The sequence below is a fragment of the Branchiostoma belcheri genome, unplaced genomic scaffold (assembly GCF_001625305.1).
Source record: "Branchiostoma belcheri isolate BF01 breed outbred unplaced genomic scaffold, Haploidv18h27 scaffold7, whole genome shotgun sequence".
Taxonomy (NCBI): Eukaryota; Metazoa; Chordata; class Leptocardii; order Amphioxiformes; family Branchiostomatidae; genus Branchiostoma; species Branchiostoma belcheri.
This window is the reverse complement of record NW_017804353.1, coordinates 4277467-4294767: the sequence shown is the minus strand read 5'-3', so window position 1 is coordinate 4294767 and position 17301 is coordinate 4277467. Positions and strand designations below refer to the sequence as shown.

The window sequence follows — 17301 nt, the reverse complement described above, 5'->3', positions numbered from 1 at the left end:
TGTGTGTTTGTGTTTCCGCTTTTTTGTACCTTCATAACTCCATAACGCATTTATGGATTGTGGTGATATTTGGTATACTGGTAGGTGTTAGGGGGGCGAAGGTCAAGGTCAAATATGGGCCTCCTGGTGGATGGCCTTGGTACTGCAGCAGCACTTCCGGTTTAATGAGGAGTCTGCCAGACAGGGTAACAGATGTCTGATTGTGTCGAGGCTGCCCAGGGCTTGCGACCTGGTTTGATTAATGAGAGGTTCTTCCTCAGGGAATAAGGCGACCTCTGTGCGCTATGATGTGGAAAATTTGAGTGTTAGGGTGGATGGACACCCAGTGTTGACGTAATTTTGGCACTGAGATCTAGTTACCTCCATGAAAATGGAGGTATTGTTTTTGGCGCGTCTATGTGTGTGTGTGTTTGAGTTTCCGCATATTTGTAGTCAGCATAACTCCATAACGCCTTTATGGATTGTGATGATATTTGGTATGCTGGTAGGTCTTAGGAAGCCAAAGGTCAAGGTCAAATATGGGCCTCCTGGTGGATGACCTTGGTACTGCAGCAGAACTTCCGGTTTTTGTATCTTTTGTCCTGAACATGTTATGGTCTTGATTTTTGGGTGACAGATAGATTGTCCTGCCAGGAATAATTGGTGTGGGTTTGGTCCCCCTAGCAGCTTGTTCTGAAACTGCAGGGGACTTTCGGGGGAAAATCTTTAAAAGCCAATAGGTCCAGACAGGAACAATGTATTTTCATCATTTTTGGTAGGTAGGTAGCTGAGAGAGATGTACATAACTTAATGCAAATTATGCAAATGAGGACTTTATTTGCATAATAAATGAGGAAATTCTCTAATTACAGTGTTTTACATTGTAGTACTTTAATACATGTAATGTATGTAATCTTTGGCAGATGGAACATCAACAGATACCAATAATGCAAATTATGACCTCATTTGCATAATTAATGCGAAAATTCAATGGGTAAATGATGGGAATATCCTACTTGGTGTAAATTGTAAATTCATCAAAAGTTAGCATCACGATACATTAATTATGTTAATGTGGAGGTCATTTGCATAATTAAAGAGGAAATTTACATTTACACGTCAAGCCCATATTTCATGGAGGTATGTGATCTCAGATCTCTTGTTACTTATTGTTATTATTATGATTTGCAGTTCTGCATCCACTTGTTATTTATTTATTGTTATTATGATTGCTGTTCTGCATCCACTTTGTTATTTACTTTTGTTATTATGATTTGCAGTTCTGCATCCACTTGTTATTTATTTATTGTTATTATGATAGCTGTTCTGCATCCAATTTGTTATTTACTTATTGTTATTATGATTTGCAGTTCTGCATCCACTTTGTTATTTACTTACTGTTATTATGGTTTGCAGTTCTGCATCCACTTTGTTATTTACTTATCGTTATTATGATTTGCAGTTCTGCACCCACTTGTTGATTTACTACTGTTTATGGTTTGCAGTTTTGCAACCTCTTTTTGTAACGTTTTTTGTTACATTAATCATCCATGACCTCTGACCTCTCCCCGTTCACTTAAGTTTAGTTTTCAGTTAATGTTGTGTGCGTTATGTTATTTTTTTGATTATGTTGGTTTTACTTTCATGTACATTTGTTTTGTTCTGTTCTGTACATTTGTTTCATTGTAATTTTGCGACTCCAGGAAGAATAGATTTCATGTAAATCTAATGGAGATCGAATAAACAAACAAAAAAAACATGTTATAACACTCTGGTGCTAAAAATCTACATAACGTGTGTTTTTGACAGATTTGAGAAAGTCGTAGACGAAGATGAGATTGAGGGGAGACTGTGGCTACCAGCTGATAACGTCACCGGGACACAGAACAAAAGGTCAACAGGTAAAGGACTCTTTTGTGTTATTTTTGAGCGTTAAGATTTGAAGCAGGAACATTAAAACGTCACCTAATAGTTGTCTTTAGCTGACTGCTGTCTATTGCTATAGTGTTGGTAACAGAAACTGATATTACATGCATTATATCTCATACCTACTTACAGTTCGTCCGGTCAAGGGGCTGATATCAGATACTATAGCATTTATTGTGAAACATGCATAGTGTAACAGCGAGTATATAGGCGCCACTAACTGCCCAGCCCAATGCGTCCTGGACCTTTTGGCCTATCGGTTATTGCACTGCAGCTGGTTGTGAGCTGACACGCCCCGCGAGCGGCGCGGGTTCGATCCCGGGGGGTCAAATTCAACCTTCGAGTTACAATAGCAACAGTGCTTTAGGATCGCAATGATGTTTTAAAAACAAATCACCATAGCATAAAGTATTCCGTTCCCCTGTGATCAGATATCTACAAGGTCCCGTTGGTCGAGGAGGCGTGGCAAGATGGCGGACAGTCGTCCCGTCTGGATGACGGTGACGGTCACACGGAGGGAGAACTCCGCGGTCTTGTCATGTCAGCTGGTGTCAAGGTGTGTGCCTGTCTTTAGTACTACAAAAAGTTGTGTACATGCATGGAGGTAAGTGTTTTTCTACCTCCATGGTACATGTATTTCGATCACAGTTACATGAACAACTCTCTGGTATCAATGACATTTTTGACTTTATATTGGACGTCGCTTATGACAAATTGTATTGGTCGTTGAATAACCTGTAGTATTTCTAATCAATTACCATGTCGTCATCATAATGCAACTCAAACATCAGGTGTTTTCTTTAACGTTTAAAACAAAAAGTTTGATGTTTGTTTTTTTGGTTTTCTATAAACCCTGAATACCATACATGACGTGATGAGTCCACCCATGTTCCCCAGGGCTCCAGGTTCAGCTTACGGTCAGGGCTAAGACCTGATGACGTCAGCCCTCCCGGCAGCCGCCCTGACGTCAGAGCGAACAGTACCGAGCTGATAGACCTGGAGGAGGAATTCGAAGGTACAGACTTTTGTAAACCTTGGACACGTAAGAAGTGGTGTAGGATTTATGACATTGATGCAATTAACTGCGTTACGTAGTTGCATTGAATAGAGAAAAAATGTCCTGTAGTAGTTGATTGTTCACTTAGTGCGTTCTCGCTAAATTAATGAGAAAAAAGTTTGAAACAGACGAGTATCTTGTGAAGTCAATGTAGTTCTTTGAGTAATTCGATCCATTTTGTATCTATTCGTAGACACACTTGGACCTATTCGCCCAGACACAGCCGGCTCCTTGAGACCTGGTACAGTCGGTTCAATAAGACCGGACACAGCCGGTTCTTTAAGACCAGATACAGCTGTTTCTCTGAGACCAGATACAGCCGATTCACGTAGACCAGACACAGCCGGTTCACTGAGACCAGGCACGGCCAGCTCGCTTCTGTCCGATCCCGGGCGGACCAGCGCCAGACTGCGGCGGCCGGTCAGCGCGGGGTCGGAGGGCAGGCCGGAGACTGCCGAGGAGAGGTGGGGCAGGAAGCCGGACGGACTCATCGAGGAGGAGGAAAGGCAGAAACTGCTCGCCACTTTGCCGTTGGTGAGAAATCACGAGTCCGTTGACTTGATTTATAAACGTGTCGTCAAAGTCAATGATTTTTCATAAGGCTTGACATCAAACACTAACGTTCTTAAAACTTTTGATCCAACACAACGAAGTTTTCTCACCTAGAGCTTTCGACCTGTCACGTGGCTTCTTTGTAGTATGACGTCAACCAGGCTGGGTCAAAGGTATCTGGTAGACGATGTCGGCCCCCGTCGCGGTTGAGTGAAGGGTGATGGGCTATAATAACACTGAAGGCAGTCGCAAGATAAAGGGATCACGTTGACTGTGAGAAATGACAACAAAATGAAGGAGCCAGATTACATTTCTTATCAATTATTCATTTAGTAGTTCCAGTTATTACACATAAACATGTATGCATAACACCGTCTTTCATCCCCCAGCGGCAGCGCGAAGAACTGCAGCACGTGACGTCACTGGTGGAGGTGCGGGCTCGGGTGGAGCGGTGGAAGAACAAGAACAGAATGAAACGTCGTCATCACAGGGTACGTCATCAAAGTCAATGCCATGCATAGATTTTCCATGCACTTTTCTGACCATAAACTATAAGAACGCCTTAAGAGATGACCGTGCTCAGTCGTATAAACTTTAATCTCATTCCTCTGGTTGCTAGGTGGAGCCGGGCCTGGAAACCGTGTCTACGTCATCGGACACCCTTAGCTCGGGATCAGGTGAGTTGTTCTGTTCTGACGTCACCCGGCATGGGACATTTTTCGTCAACTCCAAGCAGACGTATGTCGTACTGTACTCTACATTTTGCATGTTTCCTACGTCATGTAAAGTGTCATGTCAGTTTACTGAAAACGCAGAAAAATCAAGGGAAAATGCATAGATGTGCCATACGCCTGCTTGGAGATCATGTCTTTCGTGTTGGTTTTATTCCTGTTGGTTACGATTTGGGAAGATGTGCAGATTTTTCCTGTCTAAAGCTTTTTACCTGAACGCCTTTATCCGCTCACACAGCCAGCCTTTACCTGCACTCTGTCCACGACCAGTGGGCGCAAAGCGCGGTCAGTCTCTGGAGCACTGCCTGGAACACTCCAGCACAGACGACAGGGCGGCAGAACGACATGCCGGCCATAGGACACAACACATGGGAGACCGAGTGGATAGGTGAAGCTGTGACAGATTTTGGTGTCGTGAAAGTCACTGACAAACACTTCTAAACAGCACCCGTTTCATTTCCGTTCACAGGAGCTGCACAAGTATTTCTAAGCATGCAACACCTACGTGTGTACATCAACAGGCGATGGCATCGTAACTATTGCGTTTTTATTTCTGTTTACAGGATATGCGCCTAAGTCAACGTCACTGATCTGGAATTTTATTTTTCAAGCTAGCACTGTACTTTTCGATTCATGTCGTCTGGCTTTTTCTTTGTCCTGCACTGCCACTGCTAAATGCACAACCGTTAATCTAGATTGCACTATATATATCTAGCTATTTGGTCATTCCACCGTCGGCTGGCACTTAGCCCTGGCAGTCTGCATATACATGTATCTACAGGTGGACAATGTGGGCTTTAGGCACCCAGGTGGCTTCGACTGTAGAACGTGTACAGCATGTCATGAGCTCGCCCCTAAACACTTTTTGGTGCATTGGCAAATTAGAGTATTGTGATTAACTCATTTTAAAACCGCCGTACTCCACATTTAAAACTCGGATCTACGTTCATGTAATTAAATACTGATTTTCTATTGCATCACAGGAGAGGACCATCTACATAATGTGCGGGACCAGTGGGCGGGATCCCGGCACCTGCTGTCCAGTACCACACTGGAGACCACGGACTCAGAAACACCGACACCGGGGTGAGTTTCCTTTTTGGCTCTTTAGTTCTGTCAAACTATACATAGTTGTTTTACTTTTGGATACAGGTTGAGACGCTGTTCTTTGACCTCCATATAAAGTTTTTGTGATGTTACAGAACATGACAATTTTTTGAAATTTTCTGACGGTAGTTTTGCAGGGTAAAGATTTCTATTCTCTATGCATACCTTTTAGGTCTACGTCAACTTCAGTTCGGAGTGCACGGTCTATAGACATCGAGCCAAGACAGAATAGTGGTCATCAGCCGTCTTCTTTCGCAGCAAAGAGTCCTCCAAAAACCTCAACATCCAACCGTCTAGAGATCATAAGCGAAGACGACAGTTTGGAGAGTCGAGTCGGCAGGGTGACGGACCCCCACGTGAGACCTACCCGTACACACGGCCGCGTGTCTGCCCTCTCCATGTCGGCGTGGAGAGAATACCGACAGTGGGCGGCGACAGTGTCGGCCGGCCGCCCGGGAGCAGGCGCCTCCAGGCTGGCAGACGACACCGCGCTGCCCAGAAGCGGGGGCAGCCGCTCCTCCACCACCACCACGCCGACTGTCTACCGGTACTCCTTCCGCGGCAGCGAGCTACTGACGCGACAGACCGCCAAGGGGAGGAGCCCAGTCCCGTTCCCAGAGCCGTCTTTAACGGACCTTCCTGATCTCCTTCCCGGGAGCACAGGCGTCTTAACAACAACGGCGGCGAAAGACACGTTCGGGTGGGTTCATAACGTCCCGATTCCTACAGACCGCGTCTCGCCACCTGTCACGGGAGGACGGTATGGTCTGGATGACAGGGAGGGCGCGGCGCGGCATGGGAGGAGGGCTCAGCCATCTGACAGGTCCACACAGAATTACACGCCGTCATTTGACTTTCGTCACTCAGAACAGTCTTAAAACTTTTGTATTGCGTGTGATACTAGAGATCGTGCATTCTTAAAGTTAAGTTAAAGAGCCTTCCCGTGTCAAGTGACGCATAGGGCGGCGCCCATCTCCGTTCATTAGCCCTAGGCCACACACAGAAGTCACTACAGCAGGGGGCTAGTCCACTGGTAGTGGTGTGTGTTTAACTCCCATACTCTTTCCCAATTGCTGAGTGCTAAGCAGAGAAAGCAGTATGTACCATTTTTAAAGTCTTTGGTATGACTCGGCCGGGGATCGAACTCACGACCTACCGAATGCAAGGCGAACACTCTACCCACTTGGCCATTGCACCGGTCTATTCTGCGCTAGTCAAAATTCTAAATTTAATACTCAACTGGTGCAACCGCGACATTCAGGGTAACCCGTATGCTCGTAGAAGATTCCACAACAGTTAACAAAACTGGGCTTTATAAATGAATAAATGCATTTATTGTACATTTTGCTCCATTATTGGGGATACATCATTATACATACATCAAATTATATATCTCTCAGGTGAAAATGGCTACCTGTGTACGTAGCCTCGGAGAGCGATAGTATATTAAATGGACGTCATGTGTTTGGGGAGAGCCACACCCTACGCACGTTAAAGAACCCAACACACCTTTCGAAAGAGAGTAGAGCATGTCCCGGTGTGTGATGGCCCATATTCTACAGTCCGGAGTTGGTGATTCACTACACATCACCATGTGGCATAGGAAATGGTAGTACATTTCATCTTGTACCAATCCTATTGTTTCAAACTGCCATTTGGACATATAGTGTACAAGAACTGCATCTTACTTTGCTGTCTACTGATGTAAAAAACTCATCTTTAATTTGAGCAGCATTAGTATCATTAAAGGTAATCTAACAAACATTTCATCCAGACCAAAGACCAACTCTCACATAGATTTTAATTCAATCCCGCATATAATGCTAATAGCATGTTTATTAAATAAATGTATAAACATACATCCAATCCAAATGAGCAGGGAGCATTTTTGATATTCGTAATTGATCATATTTTCATCTCATTCTTGTGCATAGAAATCTAGAAAATTAAAAACATGCAAATAACTTGTACTTCTGTCGCTGCTCTGAAATTACCAAAACTACATTGTAAAGTATTAGTTTTTACTATTACAAAAGTATTTCAAGGAGAAATGTAATTTGCACAATGTTATTTCTACACTGGAGACAAGACAATGTTCCACCTGTCTTAGACCACCTGAGATACTTGTCTATACAAACAATAAGTAAATGATTATTTGGATGGTGAAGAATAATAATGATTTCAATGTTATTACCAAATTATGATAAACTTCAGAATGACCCATTACTGTCTTGCGTACATGTTTTGAAATCTCAATTCTGGCAAGTATTAAAATTGAAGACTTGACAAGAAAGCACTTGATATACACTTGTACATATGTACATTGTAACTACAATTTAGATGTGCATATTTCATGAAATTTCTACATCATGAGGCCACTACATGAATCTATATCATGGTAAAGTCTCATACTCAGTCAGACACAGACCACTCACAAGAGTCAGACCCCACGTCATAATCATACATGCCAGGCTACCATTCCTCACTGGAGTCAGAAAACTCTTCGATATCAGACCAATATGGATATGACTCATCTAGATCTTCATAGTAATCATCAGGGTCAGGTGGGCCGTCCACCAGTCTGTAAGTGAAGAGTAAAAGCATTACTTACATGCATAAAAAGCAACTAACATGTTATAAAGTAACAAGCTGGTTTGGGGTCACCATTTACGGATGGTACCCCGGCAATAACTGAGTTACAAACAATCTATTCATAAACACCTGACAAAAAGTTTGAACCTCCAGTCACTATGTATCATATGTAACAAGACCTATAAATAAGGAAAAGCTATAAAAGTTACTGTTACATATTGTCTCTCAAAAAAAGGTACAGACTTGGACTGAATACATTTGGAAACATGTCATAGAAACATGTCTTGTTGCTGGATGCAAACTACTTTCTTTGCTAGAAAAAGAGACTTGTCTGCTCAAGAGAACTGTTTTTTAAAGACACATTGACATGTACATGTACATGTACGAATGACCCAGAGTGGACAATAATTTGGCATGTACATTCTACTACATGTACCTTATATCTTCTATGTTAACTAAATTCATAAAGCAAGCAACTAAAGTCAGCTTACCCAATCTTGTCACTTATTGGTCGAAGTAGTTCATCATCGCACCTGTAATGAAAAACAAATCTTATGAAACACTAGAAAAAACTGTTTACGCAGGATTTTCCTGAATTCTGTTAAACCCTGGGCCCAACAGTCACAAGAATTCCCAAATGTCCAACCTGTAAAATACGTAGGACACATTTTTACTAAGCTGCCAGACCCACTGCTTGTATTACGTAATAAAATTATACACAACATGTGCTATCCACCCTTCCAACTGCATGCTTTTTCTGGGGTGAGTTACCAATAGATCATGCCATCGTTTGATGTCATAATTACCTGTCAGATTTTATGTCAGGCAGAGTGCGGCAAATTAAAACTCAAGTGTCAGAGGTTAATCATTGAAATATACACGTAATCATTTAACATCACATGAAATTTTCATTCATTCATTCATTCGCTTTCAATTCAATTAAGCTTGAAGCTAAACTTACATCAATCCCTGCAATTCCTGCATAGTTGTATGTTATGATAGTATTTATGTCAGAGATTAACTTAAAACACCATTGTCAGGGGTTATCACTGAAATACAATCATTCAACATCACATGAAATTTCATTCATTCATTCAATCAATTAAGCTTGAAGCTAAACTTACATCAATCCCTGCAATTCATTCATACATTCATTCATTCAATTAAGCTTGAAGCTAAACTTACATCAATCCCTGCAATTCCTGCATAGTTGTATGTTCCTCCACAGCTGTGCTCACAGCGTGGAGCCCTGCAGCCCGCATGGAGATGTTCCACAGGCTCAGACCTTTCAACACAGGCAGCCTGGTCAGCATGGAGGCGATGGATGTGGCAGCTGTGTCATCCAGGTGGGCAGTCTCCTCAGGTTCCAGGTACAGCTCCTTTAATGCAGGCATTATGGGGATGGTCTGTGCAAAGTCTTTGATGCCCACTGCTGTTATGGGATTACAATCCAGTCTAACTATCTGCAGGCTGGGGACATGGTGCATGTTGGCAGCAAAGGATGCAAGCTCAGTATCCCCTATGTTGTTGTGAGATAGGTCCAGATTCTCCAGACAGGGTACATGATGCAGCACAGCAACAAGAGATCTCAGACAAACATCCCCTATCATGTTACGAGAGAGGTCAAGTACCTTCAGGTTGGCCACAGGATGCTGGATGGCAGCAAAGGATGCAAGCTCAGTATCCCCTATGTTGTTGTGAGATACGTCCAGTTTCTCCAGACAGGGTACATGATGCAGCACAGCAACAAGAGATCTCAGACAAACATCCCCTATCATGTTACGAGAGAGGTCAAGCACCTTCAGGTTGGCCACAGGATGCTGGATGGCAGCAAAGGGTTCCAGCCCTTCATCCCCTATGTTGTTGTTAGATAGGTACAGTTTCTCCAGACAGGATAGATGATGCAGCACAGCTACCAGAGATCTCAGGCAAACATCACTTATCTTGTTACGAGAGAGGTCAAGCACCTTTAGGCTGGCAACAGGCTGCTGGATGGCAGCAAAGGGTTCCAGCCCTTCATTCCCTATCATGTTCTTAGATAGGTAGAGTTTCTCCAGACAGGATAGATGATGCAGCACAGCAACAAGAGATCTCAGACAAATATCCCCTATCCTGTTCCATGAGAGGTTTAGCACCTTAAGGTTGGGAACTGGGTGCTGGATGGCAGCAAAGGGTTCCAAACCACCATCCCCTATGTTGTTGTGAGATAGGCTCAGTTCCTCCAGACAGGATAGATGATGCAGCACAGCTACAAGAGATCTCAGACAAATATCCCCTATCCTGTTCCATGAGAGGTTAAGCACCTTAAGGTTGGGAACTGGGTGCTGGATGGCAGCAAAGGGTTCCAAACCACCATCCCCTATGTTGTTGTGATATAGGCTCAGATTCTCCAGACAGGATAGATGATGCAGCACAGCTACAAGAGATCTCAGACAAATATCCCCTATCATGTTCCATGAGAGGTTTAGCACCTTAAGGTTGGGAACTGGGTGCTGGATGGCAGCAAAAGGTTCCAGCCCTTCATCCCCTATGTTGTTGTGAGATAGGTTCAGTTTCTCGAGACAGGATAGATGAAGCAGCACTGCTGCCAGAGATCTCAGACAAATATCCCCTATCATGTTATGATCAAGGTCAAGATTCTTTAGGCTAGGGACTGGTTGCTCCAAGAGAGAAAAAGGTTCCAGCCCATTCTTTCCTATTTTGTTGTGCGAAAGGCTTATATTTACCAGACAGTGGAAATGGTGCAGCACAGCAGTAAGGGATTTCAGAAACAAATCCCCAAGCCCACAGCGCTTGAGGTTCAGATCAGTCAAACTTGTAACTTCAACCTGCAGTCTTACCTCATTATCTCCTATGTTTTTATTGTCTGACAGGTCAAGTTCCTTAAGCATAACTAGCTTGGGCAGGATATCTCCAAGTGCCTGGAGTGATTCAGGTGTAAGGCCTGTTTTTTGAAGATCCAGTGATTGCACATTGGGGACATTTCTCAGGAAAGGGACAAGCTTACCTAGCATATTGCCAATGTGACAACTGCTAGATCCACCTTCTTCTTTTCCAATTGTCAGATACAACTTAAGGTCTGGCAGCTGATTTTCCACCAGGCCTGACAGATATTGTATGACATCTCCTTTACTAGCCTCTCTCACTACAAGTTTCAATGATCTACCCTCTGGTAATGTTGGTGCATAATGCAGGTAGTACTTAAGTGCAGCTCCTTTTCTAGAGGGGACGTAGATAGTGAAGTTCAGAGATGATAGCAGTGTGCTCACTATTGGGAAATGACTGGGATCCTGACCTTCATACAAACTCATTAAACAGACTTGTTGCAAAGATTCAGACTTATCTTTGTCCTGGGACACAGCTTCATGTAGTATGTTGAATTTTGTCATCATTTCCCTTGTGGCTTTATGTCCACAGCCACAAATAAACTGGACCAGACTGCTCTGCTGCAGAACATCATCCAGTGTGTCCAGTGGAACTAACTTATTCAGATCACCTGAGGAAGAGTTGATTGTGTCAGCAACATAACGGCCAGCAAGAAACTCCTGCATGGTCTTGTGAGGAAAGTTCAACTGTTCTCTTGGGTGCAGTCTGGATGCAGACACTTCTTTGGAAACAATACCAAGTCTCAGTAGAATGTCAGTGTCCTGAATTGCAGCACTTTTCCCCAGGTCTACCAAGCTTTCCCCCTTCAACAATGACACTAGGGCAAGTTTGCCAAGGTACAGCAGTGCTGCAGATACCACTGAGGGTACTTCATCATTAAGCATAGCGAGACCCTCCATTACACAGTATTTCCTGATTACACATGTCAGCAGTTCCTGATATAATCCTGACATTGTCCCTGGGAAAACTCTGCTTGGATCCTCTTCCCACAGAACACAAATCAGCATGAGGAACATGGGGGTCTGGATCAAACTTCTAGCCACAATATTGGCTTGTAGTGCTTTGATAAGTGAATCTGCTAGACCTGGTTTACCAACAGTATTGAAATATATTTCTACATATTTCTCTAGATTATATGAGGAAAAGCCCATAACGTCAACTTTACAGTCAACTGTCATGTTATGACTGACACCTGAGAAAGGCCTGGTAGTGACTATGACTTTGCTTCTGGGATACAACCTCTTGGCTAGAAGCTTAGGAATGGTCTCTTTAGCCTCACTTGCACCTGGAACCAGTTCATCATAGCCATCCAACAGAAACACTAGTTTGGGCTCATTTTCCCTGAGACATGTCTCTATAGAAGCAACACTAATGTCCTCTGACTGTGTGACACACTGGTCCCATACAATCATTGCTATGGATTCTCCTGGCTGAACCTCTCTCAGCCGGACCAGTAACACTATCTTATTCATCTCTGCTAGCCTGCCTTTGTCGCATGACCAATCCAGGGCTGTTTTAGAAAGCAGAGTTGACTTTCCACTCCCTGCATCTCCAACAACCAAAACATTGAATCTTCCATCCAGATCACTTTTGGTCTGATTGTCAAAGACACCATCAAGTGACTCCAGCATTCCTCTCTTGCTACCACCATGAAGACTGACTAATTTGAGACTAGTGAAAATCTTATCAAGGTCAAGAGTGAATCTAGGGTTCCAAGGCAAAGGCTTCAGAGTGTTCAGGGTGCTTTTGCAGTTAGTGGCCACCGCACTCCTGAATGCATTTCCCTGTTCCTCTGTCTCTGAAAGGGAGATACAATAGATGGGTTATCAAACGTCTTACAATACATACCGGTAATACACTAGTATGAGTAACTTTACATTCTGCTTATCTGCAATGTATTGGAGCCAATGGAACCTTTGAAGACACCAATCTAATGATATTATTTGTAAAAGATTATTTTATAAATTAGTTATTCACATTAGTATGTATGGTTTAAGTTGACCTTTATTTCAGCTTTCGCAGTTTGTGAGATATCATGATATTCTTTCTTGTATACTTTTCATCATCTGACATGGTATTACAAACATGCATCTTACCGATACCAACAAATTCCTTTTTCAGACCATCCACAATACTCCGCAGGTTTGCCTCAGACAGAGCCTTCATCAGGACCTGTATAGTGGCTCTCTCTCCATTGCTCTTGAGCCATTCCTCCAAGAGGTCCATGCAGCGAGATTTGTCATCCTGGTTTCTCCCGTCGATGTTGTCAATGTCTGGCCGCCCAAACCCAAGATGGAAGGCCAGGTCTTTCCAGTCTGAGCTCACCTTTTCCTTGATGTAAAAGAAGTACTTTCGGACACCTGTAAAGTAACATAGACAAGATGAGTTACTGATATAGAACCCCTCCATCGTTCCTTCCTTCCTTCCTCCCTCCCTCCCTTCCTTCATTCATTCCAATACAATATAATTCCAATACAATATTGTTAGTTTTACTATAGAGCTTGAAATGTTTATTTCTGCATACCTGTACTGCTACAGGTAACTTTCAAAATTATCTGCACTAGACCTTTGCCTTTAGTGTCATGGACCCTAACCCTGGGGCAGGTTAGAAGCAGGTTAAAACACTTGCACAGCTAATTTTACCAATTACCAACCTCCATGTAGGTTGTACATGTATTTACAGTTCTGGTTACCAGCCATTCAAAATGTGCCTACATTGCACATACTGGTATACTCATGTACTAGCCTCTACCAGGCTTCTGGAAGCGGCTGGAAAGTGTAAAAATTGGCCACATAGACAGATAACATGCCAGAGGACTGCTGAGTAAGAGCAGCAAATTGTCCACTTTAGTGGACCAACACCCCTGGCATATTACTAGTACATGCCTATTTGACCAATTTCTCTTTCCAGCTGCTTCCAAAAGCCTGGTAGAGGCTAGTCATATACCACAGTGACTTCAATTATACCACACATGCACATAAGGTATGACCTGTCACCTCCCACTGGTAGTCCTTCCTCTCCAGAAATAGCCGGTTTCTTCACTGGAATCTCTTCTCCTTCTTCCCCTTTCCTCTTTTGCTGGCTCGTTGAGGGTTGGGGTAAACCTTTATCAGAATCAGAGAGTAAATTATTATCAGTGTCTGAAAAGGGACAAAAAGTGGAATAACCCTATATAAAGAATAATATCATAATTCAGCTGGAGAAAAGTTTCAATAAACTGCTGAAGAAGAAAAATGATACATGTACATACAGGTGGTACCGTTACATGCATTAGGTCAGCAAAATTCACAATATGATATAAAAATAAACAGCATTAAATGCCCATGTCTTTATCAAACATTGACTTGGACATTCTCTAACTCACAGCTGGAAGAAGCTTGGTCCCTTCCACCTTCCTGAGCTTTATCCACTGCATGTTGTTGAATATTAGCTGGAATCTCCATTTCTGCTACTGCATCAGGGGGGCTGTCTGCTAAAAGAACACAAATTGTAAGTTCCGATATCAATGGTTACAATGCAAATTTTTGATAGTGTAAAAATAGCAGGCTTGGAGGAAGAATGTGTATGAATTTGCTGCGTACATTGTACAAAAAATAAGTTAGATGTCTCCTGCAACCACTAAATTTAATTGGATGGCATAGAATATTGGCCATATTCGAATTCAAAGAAATACATGTAGAAACATTTGATAATCAATTGCAAAGCTCCAGGATGTCTGACATGAACTCAAATGAGTCTTTTATTTCTCAAGAAAAAGAAGAAAAAAAAAACCAGAGTTAGAACTTAGATATAGATGAGGGCCTGCATGCCCTTTTCCGTTAACCGTTATGGGCTATTTTAATTCACCGTTAATCGTTGCCGACCCGCTCTAATTCAACGTTAAGCATTATCGGTATATTCATCGTGAAGTGTTACTCGTGACGTTTTAATTCTACGTAGAGCGTTATTTGTCATCCTAAATTCAGCGTTAAGCGTTAATGAATAATTCGTTACGCCTAATTTTGCCTTTCAAACTGCAGGAAAATGCGTCATTGAAGGTTTAAAAATCCAAAATTTCCCGGGGGAAAAAATCCCCCGCACCCCCTACATAGCATGGCTTGTGCCTTTGGCGCTCAACTTGACCCTTCTGTGTTTGGTTCCCTTCGGCTCTAGCCAGCACCTGGAGTTTTCCAGAACTTTGCGGCGTGGGACGAAATTTTTTAAACCAATCTGTCAACCTTGACAGACAAAATTCTTAGGCAAAAATATGAAAAACCTCCAAAGAACCAGCGACAAACACTCTTAACATCTTGATTTGCTTCTCAAAATGCGGGAAATTGAGTTTTTGAAGGCTTAAAAATCCAAAATTTCACGGGGGAGCATGCCCCTGGGCCTCCCTAGATTGCGAGCACCTCCCAAAATCCTATGATGAACCAGGGCGGACGGAAAAAAATTTGTGGACGCAGGGCGGAGGGGTGTTCGGTGTTGATGAAGGAGGTATTTGTTGTCAACAAGGCGCTGCTATTTTACTGGTTACAATCGAAGGGTTGGAGGGTTCCGGTAAGCGTGGGATCACCATTCCTTTACATAATATGATAGGTGCGGTAGTGAAGAAGTGTATGGTAAAGTACGTACGGGACATCGTCGGGACAGACCTCGACCTGCTCGGGAAGTCATCATCAGGCTGGAAACATTTATGGGGGCCCGCAAGCCCTTTTCCGTAGAGCGTAATCGGCCGTTTTAATTCTACGTAGAGCGTAGACGGACCCTCTAATTCAACGTAGAGCGTAATTGGCGCATTTAGCGTAGAGCGTAATTCGCCGTTTTAACTCTACGTAATGCGTTGTAGCTATCCGGAATTAACCGTAAAGCGTAATCGATTAATTGTACGTTTAGCGTAATCCAAGCCGCAAACGGGCATAAAAACGCAGGAAATACCATTTTAGAAGCTTCATTTTTCAAAATTTACAGCATACCCCCGGACCCCCCTAGGAACCTCGCGCCTTCTGCGCTCGCCTCGCGCTCGCTGGTCCCTCAAGCACTGGGCAGAACCCCTCCCCCCATTTAAAATCCTGGCTACGGGCATGTACCCCGTGTTGTATTCTATACTTTCAATGTATAAGGAAGTTACTGTCACCTCTACATATGGTAAATCTATAGGTTTGACGCAAACATGCAGTCGCTAGTGATTGAGTCCTGCATAGTGCGTTTGGAATCTTTTGAATTTAGCGTAGAGCGTAGCTATATAGAGGGGCTTCTTGAATTCAGCGTAATACGTAGCCGGCTCTCAAAATTTAGCATAGAGCGTTGTCGGGACCCCCCCTTGCAGGCCCCCATTTAGAGAGCACCGGGCCGTCACGCCGAAGGTTTCACGGCCGCGGCTCGTGTTGTCGATTTTCTAGGGCCTTCTAGGCGTCTAACAGGGGCGTACACACTTCCGGGTTGAAGGAACTTAAAAAGTTCTTTGAATTGTGCATATTTTCACTAAATGTGGCTATGCAAACTTCTGTTCACCTAGTGCTGAGAAAGGAACCCATTGCTTTGGTACTTTTGCCTACTCTTCAAGCAGAGGTAGGGTTTTGGGGTATTTTTAGCGTGTTTCTAGGCTTTTTTATCGGGGTTTCTCTTATGGTTTTGCACTGAATTTTTTTCCCACCAAACCCATGGGACGAAGGGCTCTTGACTGCTGGAGGAAAACGGCTATACGGCTGTACTACAAGCGTAACACTCCTATCGCGAACGGTCGATCTGTTGCGCTGGGCGGGGGAAAACTATAAGCCCCGAAGACAGCCTGCCCCAACCACGATAGACCCTGGATCCGGATACCATGCCAGGCCAGGGCTATCCAGACTAGTAGTATCGGGCCGTTAGCCGTTTTCCTCCAGCAGTCAAGAGCCCTTCGTCCGCTACGGCCCGGGAGTTGAGCCCAAGGGGCATTTGGCCGGCAGTAATGTAAACTTGTCAAACCACTTTTACCATGGAGTTATAAAAGGGAAGAAACTCCATGCTTTTACTGGTCTGTGTGGGTAGTCCACGTTCCAGATCGGAATCCCACCACTTTCTCTTTCTCATACAGGAAAAATCGACACCAAAGAAACTTACTGATTATCAAGCGTCACATCCTGTCTGATGTTGGTGCTTCACGGGTGAGAAAAAGTCGGGAAAGTTGATTTCTAGGGTGCAGGGATCCAACACCAAAGTTGACTTCCTCTTTAGAAAGTTACGCCATCTTGGAAGTTCAATATAGACGATTCCATTCTGCTCAGAGGGGTTTCAGCATGGTGAAACGCGCGGGTCGATCAGCAACAAGTAATCTTCAAGCAGATGTTGGGGTGTGTGTTCGTCTTCTATAACGACCATCCCATCCCCAGAGAAGCCAAACATTCAGAAAACGTTACGCTCTTCCACCATAATTTATATCTGCTTGTAGATAAAGCCTTAAGAAGTGGTTAAAATATTTGACCTAACTTGTCTATGTTTTGTTACAGGCT

General features: G+C 43.5%; 2 protein-coding genes across 6 annotated transcripts in view; one reads left to right on the top strand and one right to left on the bottom strand.

The window, feature by feature from the left end:
• LOC109484388 overlaps positions 1-6230 on the top strand; it is an 8391-nt gene extending 2161 nt beyond the window's left edge. The window contains exons 3-10 of the mRNA XM_019787637.1: positions 1789-1880; positions 2337-2461; positions 2803-2920; positions 3156-3496; positions 3904-4005; positions 4134-4191; positions 5232-5331; positions 5525-6230. Of these exons, the coding sequence (XP_019643196.1) occupies positions 1789-1880; positions 2337-2461; positions 2803-2920; positions 3156-3496; positions 3904-4005; positions 4134-4191; positions 5232-5331; positions 5525-6230 (1642 nt within the window). The remainder of the gene's footprint in view (positions 1-1788; positions 1881-2336; positions 2462-2802; positions 2921-3155; positions 3497-3903; positions 4006-4133; positions 4192-5231; positions 5332-5524) is intronic.
• A 2622-nt stretch (positions 6231-8852) lies between these two features.
• On the bottom strand, positions 8853-17127 carry LOC109484495 (NACHT, LRR and PYD domains-containing protein 12-like). 5 transcript variants are annotated; one of them, XM_019787778.1, is made up of 6 exons: positions 15446-15467; positions 14196-14300; positions 13828-13935; positions 12927-13190; positions 9744-12628; positions 8868-9575 (listed from the first exon to the last, which is right to left on the bottom strand). In XM_019787778.1, exons 1-6 carry the CDS (start codon positions 15450-15452, stop codon positions 9126-9128), a joined length of 3819 nt encoding a protein of 1272 aa, XP_019643337.1. In that variant the 5' UTR covers positions 15453-15467; the 3' UTR covers positions 8868-9125. The 5 variants fall into 5 exon arrangements, with proteins under 5 accessions (XP_019643338.1, XP_019643337.1, XP_019643335.1 ...); XM_019787776.1 differs by lacking the exon at positions 15446-15467 and adding an exon at positions 16913-17127 and having other exon boundaries at positions 8868-12628; positions 14196-14303; XM_019787777.1 differs by lacking the exon at positions 15446-15467 and adding an exon at positions 16913-17127 and having other exon boundaries at positions 8868-12628.
• Positions 17128-17301: the final 174 nt, after the last annotated feature.